This window comes from Halyomorpha halys, unplaced genomic scaffold (genome assembly GCF_000696795.3).
Source record: "Halyomorpha halys isolate HHAL.00 unplaced genomic scaffold, Hhal_1.1 Scaffold102.1, whole genome shotgun sequence".
Classification (NCBI taxonomy): Eukaryota; Metazoa; Arthropoda; class Insecta; order Hemiptera; family Pentatomidae; genus Halyomorpha; species Halyomorpha halys.
Window position 1 is genome coordinate 321,207 of NW_027113828.1, and position 6,436 is coordinate 327,642.

Sequence of the window (6,436 nt, forward strand, 5' to 3'; positions counted from 1 at the left end):
ATTCGGGAAAATAATTTGTACACAATCAGGGACTTAAACTACCCGTTTCGCTCACGAACGGTACATCTTGAGGAACTTCGAGTGCCCCACGTAATGCCTCAGAGCGAGCCGGACGGCAGTGCGCAGCCTGGACCATCTCAAAGCTAGAAGTTTTTTTTTGTTTGGTTGCTTTCTCTTTGTACATATAGGTTAAGTCTAGGTTAAGTTGCTGTATATATTGGTTAGGTCTAAGTTCAGTTCCACTGTGTTTTTTTTTGTCAAGTGCGTATGAGCAATATATTTTTTTTGTTGTTTTATTTTGTTTTATGTGCAAACAGTGTATTAGCTTAGTTATCTTGTGTTTATTTTCTTTTTAGTTCCTCCATCCGAAGGAACTGGAGGGAGGGAGTTAGCTGTATATATAACCTATAAACAATAATATAAACTTTGTATTAGTAGAATTAAGAGTCTTTAAGTTTGTCAACAACCTGTGTCTATATATACCAGAGAAATATGATAATAAAGTTAGTTGTTCAGTAAGTGATACGTTCAGTCTAATCATAAGTTATATATATATATATATATATAATTGCCTGTATTTTCTAAATATGAAAGAGATGGTCAGGGGTGTGGTCAAAAAGGGAAAAAAATAGTTAACAACTATTTCTTTGCCGACGTTTGACCCCACTTTGTAGGGCATCATCAGGGCAGTCCAGTAGAAAAATATCGAATATACAATCTTTAAGTCGTCGAACTTTGTATATGTAGAAATTCTCCTCTTTATCCATAGTTATACACTGCTTCTACTTTTCAAATATAATCTGTGTCCTAATAACCTAATTATGGTGACCATCATAATTAATATAATGTATGTTGAATAATTAATAATATAACCTAAATAATTTAAATTGGTAGGTGTCTCTAATAATATATAGTAACTAAAGTTAATCACACTAACTCTGCTTTCAATGTAGTCTTGGGTTATAATACTTATTCTTTCATGCCTATCGAATACAGCAATTCTTAAATATACAAGAACTAGTACTGAGTGAGCCGAGCCTTAATTCATATTTATAAGAAGCATCATGCGCGTTCTTTGAAAATACAAATGTTTTTTCTCTGTGTCTATTATGCATTGATAATAAACCTGCGTATCATTTTCTTATATTAATGCAATAGAAGGCTTCATCACTTCAATACTTGACCACAATTTGCTCGGATCCCAAAGAAAATATAAAGTTGAATTTCATATGAGCAAATATATGGGTCGCTTCGGAAACCTTCAAATATTAGCAAAATTGACCAGTAAATAAATATTTTATGCAATAAATAATTTATTGAAAGAGATCACGAGAGAAATAGTCCTGAAATGTAAAGAAATAAATTAAATTAATCAATTGAGGATCAAAACAATATGTTCATCTATGATTTATATACTTAGATGAATATAATGTACGAATAGGTTATTTTAGGAAGTTCCAAAACGTATAGTCACTTAAATTGAAGTCCATCACTAATCACACTTGAAGTAAGCAAAATAAGTAATTTGAACTTGGGGATATGTTACGGTAGTTTCAAAACAAATTATCGTTAAATCAAAATCAAAACTCATATTGGAACAAACCCATTGACCGTAGATTGAATAACTTCAAATTGAGGCTTCAGTTTTGGAATCTTTGAAAAAATAACCTGATAACAATATTTGATTCCTATTTGTGTTTTGCTCTCATTCTTCATATAATGTATCAAAGCAAGTTAATTCACGTATACTACTAATCCTAAATTAAAAGTAAAAGTAAGATTTTTACAAAGTTATATTAGAATCATCCTTAGCTGAGGATACATTTTTTTATTCAAAGCACAAATTCTATCATCAATACAAGGTTGTAACAATACTTAAAAATATAATTAAACAAAAAATTGGGGGGCAAAATAATGCAAGATGAAAAAACAAAACAAAAAATAATCATTCCATGCTTTTAAGCAGGATTTGTAAACATGCAAAGTTTACGACTCGGTTATTAGGTATGTTAGTAGATCTAAGACCCTCTCGTTATTTTCATGTCAGAGGCATACTTAAGAAATATTTTAAAATTATTTCTTATTTTTATACTTAGAAAGATTGCTTTATGCTTCTCTAATCTAATGACTAATGCAATTGCAAACTTATATCGAGATTCAAAGCATTCATTGAATCACAGGCAATACACAAGGACTTTTGGACCAAATTTTTGAAAAATTTCATTATTACTTTTGATTTATCTACTTTTTTTTCCTCTCTCAAGCTACTCAGATTTCATTTCCGTTGGATGAAACACGATTGCGCTAGATCGTCTACTTAAATTGCCAATACCCTCTTCAGATAAGGCATCGGCCACATCGTCTGGTATATCCTTCAGTTTTTCAATAATTCTCTGTTGTGTTTTTCCAATAAGAGGTTTCTTTTTCGCAAGGAGCTGATCTAATACGCTATCTGCTGGTGGTAGTTCAATGTATTCTGGATGAAATTCCTTTGGAGGTTTTTCATGATGGTGTAATACTGGTTATAGTGTAAAACAAAAAAAATAAAAATATGCAAAAAAAAAAAAAGAAAAGAAAAAATAATAAAGCTATTATTAAAATTAGGCAGGCTATAGCAAATAAATAGGAAAAGCTGAAAAAAAAAATAAGCTAACCACAATGAAATTTTCATTTCAATTATTCTTCACAATAAAAATAAAATCAAATAGGCGCAACAAAATGAGGAAGTAATTGGTAGTTAGGTTACTAAACATTATAATAAATTACAGGAAGATGGCCCGGGTGGGAGCCAAGAAAGCTATAGAAATAGTATTTTAATTAATTATTTTAATTTGTCTACTATAAATAGCAAAAAGGTATCTTCTTGATCGACACCTGGACCATTTCCCATAAATCATCATATACAATCAACTAATAATGTTCCATTATCATAAATTGTTTACTATTTTCACTAAGTATAATCAAGATAATTCGCTCATAATAATGTTTAATTCCCTAACAATCAACGGTAAAGGGAGAGTAAGAAAATTGATTGTATTTTTTTTTTCTTTCCTTTAGATTAAGATATCTTATAACTTTAACAAAATATCAAAGTTGTAAGATCATCAGGAGACCAAAAGTGTGATCTCCTGTACTCTGATTCTAAACAAAGCCAAACCAATTATAATAATACTTTAAAGCTGTAAAGTAAAATATTGTAATATTTTAGAGAAAAAATTTCAAAAATGGAAAAATAGTCTTCTGCAATGTATCAGTCATCAGAGGAGAATGGAGAAAATGGTTTAGGGGATTTCGGAGATATCTTACATATACTTTTTATGTATATCAGCGGAAAATAACAAGAACCGATAATAAAAAGGAGGTAAAAGCAGTACTTAGCTGCCATTGGCTATAGACCTAATTCTCCAATATAATACTAAAACAGCATAAACTCATTATATTTTACTTCCTCATTTCTCGTACATCATATATAATAATAAAAAAAATACGGATACACAAGTATCAAATATACGATATATATATAAAGCAGATAATTATGTAAATCATATACTTTATATATATTGAATACTTACTCCTGTCGATGTTTCTTTGAAGGTGGGTTGCAATCCTCTGCCTGGCATCGTTGTACTCTAAGTGTAGCCCCAGGCGGAGCAACGTGGGGTTCTCCTCCACCAATTTGGTTATTTCCATTTCTATCTTGTTACCAAGAACATATCTTCTCTAAAATAGTATTAATTGATTAATATCATCAATTATATATTAATTTTACAAAGATTCATAATATTCCGAAATGAAAGGTTGAGAATCCATGAAGAACATTTTGGGTTACCCTTTTAGTGCTGAAATGATGATACATCTTGCTCACATTATTAGCCAAAAGGGCCATAATTATAAAAATAATTGCTTATACAACTAATTTTTACTATTCAATACATATGCCAAGAATCCTTGAAATTGGATCAATGTGATATATTCAATATATATTGTATTGATAAACTATATACTGTCGTTGCCAATTTTTGCAAAAAATCTAGAACATTATATAATTGTTCAGCACTAAAAGGGTGAACTTAAAATAAAGAAAAGAAAAAATGATAATAAAATTAAAGCAAACTGTTCCCGCTTCTCTTACAGATCATTCACTGCCTTTGATGGGGTACCTTTTGTTCTATCTTTCTTCTGCTTTGAAACGTAAGATTGGAATTAAGTTCTTAAACTTAAGATTAAGGTTCCTTCCTTAATTCCTACATTCTTTTTCAATTTCCATACAGGAAGAAATTGTTCATTGGAACAAGTATAAATATGAAATAACAGCTATAATTTATACTGCCTATATTATATATCTATGATAATGTTAAAAGATAAATTAATACATGAAGGATATGATAATCCTGAAAATTCGGCAAAATTCTTACTTGGTTTGCTCCTCTGAATTCTTCTAAACTTCGTTGAACAAGGAGTGCCTTGACCAGTCTTAGTATCACCTGAGGTGTTAAGAAGTTGGTTTCAACGCTGAAATAAAAAAAAAAAAAATTATTAAGATTATACATAATAGAAAATATTCTAATTTTCACTAGAAAATTATAGTAATCCGGATTAGGTAATGTTACACGAAATTTACATCAATTTAATGGGACCATATCAATCCATGATCAAAGGAGATTATTAGTAATTATAAAATTCTTTCAGTTATTTATTTTTTTTTTTTCCAAGAGGAGATTCCAGACTATGGACATGGAAAGACCTATTTCAATAAAAAAAAATTTTTGGATACGCTAGGTCAAAAAATATTATACACATGTCTGAGGGTTCTTGTTACTGCATCCAATGAACTGGAAATTTTTAATATTATCGTATTTCTGCTGAGTAATTATTAATAAATGCTTACTTGAGGACTTTGAGGGTACTGTTCTTCTCCAATGCTTCCGCCAGTTTGAGACCATGTCTGTCGCCAAGGCCGACGTTAACTAGATTTAAAGTTTCCAACTGAGTATTTTCTTTGAGGGCACTAAAAAGTGTACTGAATTTTTCATCAGATATGTTCTAAAAAAATATACAAAATAGATCAGCAATTAATCACAATATAAATAACATTTATAGAAAATAATATATGTCATAAAAACATAGAAGACATGGATGGGTAGGTGAAGGTGTAATGTTACAAACATTTTTCAATCTGAATAAAAGTGAACATAATGTTTATTTATTCTTATTGGAGAATAAAATAAAATTTTAAACTAAAATTCCATAGAGGACTTCTTAAGACTACTACAGTTATGATTTTAAAAAATTTAACAATATCCCTGGAGAAAAAGAAATATCCCATAACTTTTTATTTTATACATACTTTTTTTTTTTTTACAATAAAAGAGGTAGTTTTCTATTTTTCGCTAACATCTAATTTTATTTCAGTACGTTTTGTCGCTCTAAAGCTATCATCAGGCCTAGCGTTTGTAATTTAATATTATTTTTATCATTATCCAATATGGACCATGTCATTATTCTCTTTACAAATTAAATTTAGTGATATTCATACTTTAACACATTTTATCCCAGTCTGTTATAAATTGAATTGGTTATAGAAAAAATGACATAAGTGTCATTAATTTTAACAGGATATAAGTCAGATGAACGGTATAAACATGAATGAACTCGCATGACATTCTTGGTCCGAGTGTAGGCTTAACATTCATTAATATATGTTTTAATAGTTGTAAATACTTATCAAAACACAGTTAAAAGAAAGACCATGAAAAATACTAGAAGTTTTTAAAAATTAAGTTCAATTTTCACCAATACTAGTTTCATATATTCAAGAAGCCAACATAAATACTAAAACATTAGAAATAAATAAACCCACATATGCAATATTGCTGAAATAGTTTTTTGAAAGATTGTTAATTGACCGTGTGTAACATACAAAAGGAAGAGAAAATAGTTTAAATACTATCTGAGTATTTTCTTTGACCGCACCGGCACCATCTTCATTTTATATTTATGAAATAGTGTTTTGTAAGTTACATCGATAATTTTATCAAAAATTTTCATTTCACAATATAAACCCAATGCCTCCAATATATCACAACTAGTTGTAGGTAGAGCATTGGATTTTTGTGGCAAAATAAAAAATTTATCCCAATAGGTTATAAAAAATAACCAATTATTACTTGGTTTAATGTTGTATACGTAGGATAAAACATTATTTCCAACAATGTTGGGGTGCGGTCAGTGAACAGCACAATTAAGTAAACACTTATCTATTAGTGCCGATGTTTCAGCAGGAATTTTAGGTCTTTAACGAGGCTAAGAACAAAATACAAACAAAAATAAATTTTGTTCTTAGGCCCGTTGAAGGCCTGAAATCCTGGCACTAATAAATAAATGTTTACTTATTTGTGTTTATCATTGACCACACCCCTCATCATCTTCTTCTCAT

At 29.5% G+C, this 6,436-nt stretch overlaps 1 protein-coding gene across 10 annotated transcripts in view; it reads right to left on the bottom strand.

Annotated features, from left to right (window-relative positions):
• Positions 1 to 6,436, bottom strand: part of tmod (tropomodulin) — a 271,736-nt gene that overhangs the window by 13,831 nt on the left and 251,469 nt on the right. For 5 of the 10 annotated variants that reach the window (XM_014415524.3, XM_014415523.3, XM_014415525.3 and 2 more), the window contains exons 6-9: positions 4,889 to 5,043; positions 4,416 to 4,512; positions 3,573 to 3,720; positions 2,231 to 2,518 (exon numbers count right to left, since the gene is read on the bottom strand). In XM_014415524.3, the coding sequence (XP_014271010.1) occupies positions 2,265 to 2,518; positions 3,573 to 3,720; positions 4,416 to 4,512; positions 4,889 to 5,043 (654 nt within the window). In that variant the 3' untranslated portion in view covers positions 2,231 to 2,264. The remainder of the gene's footprint in view (positions 1 to 2,230; positions 2,519 to 3,572; positions 3,721 to 4,415; positions 4,513 to 4,888; positions 5,044 to 6,436) is intronic. The other 5 variants (XM_014415531.3, XM_014415532.2, XM_014415529.2 and 2 more) reach the window with 1 other exon arrangement.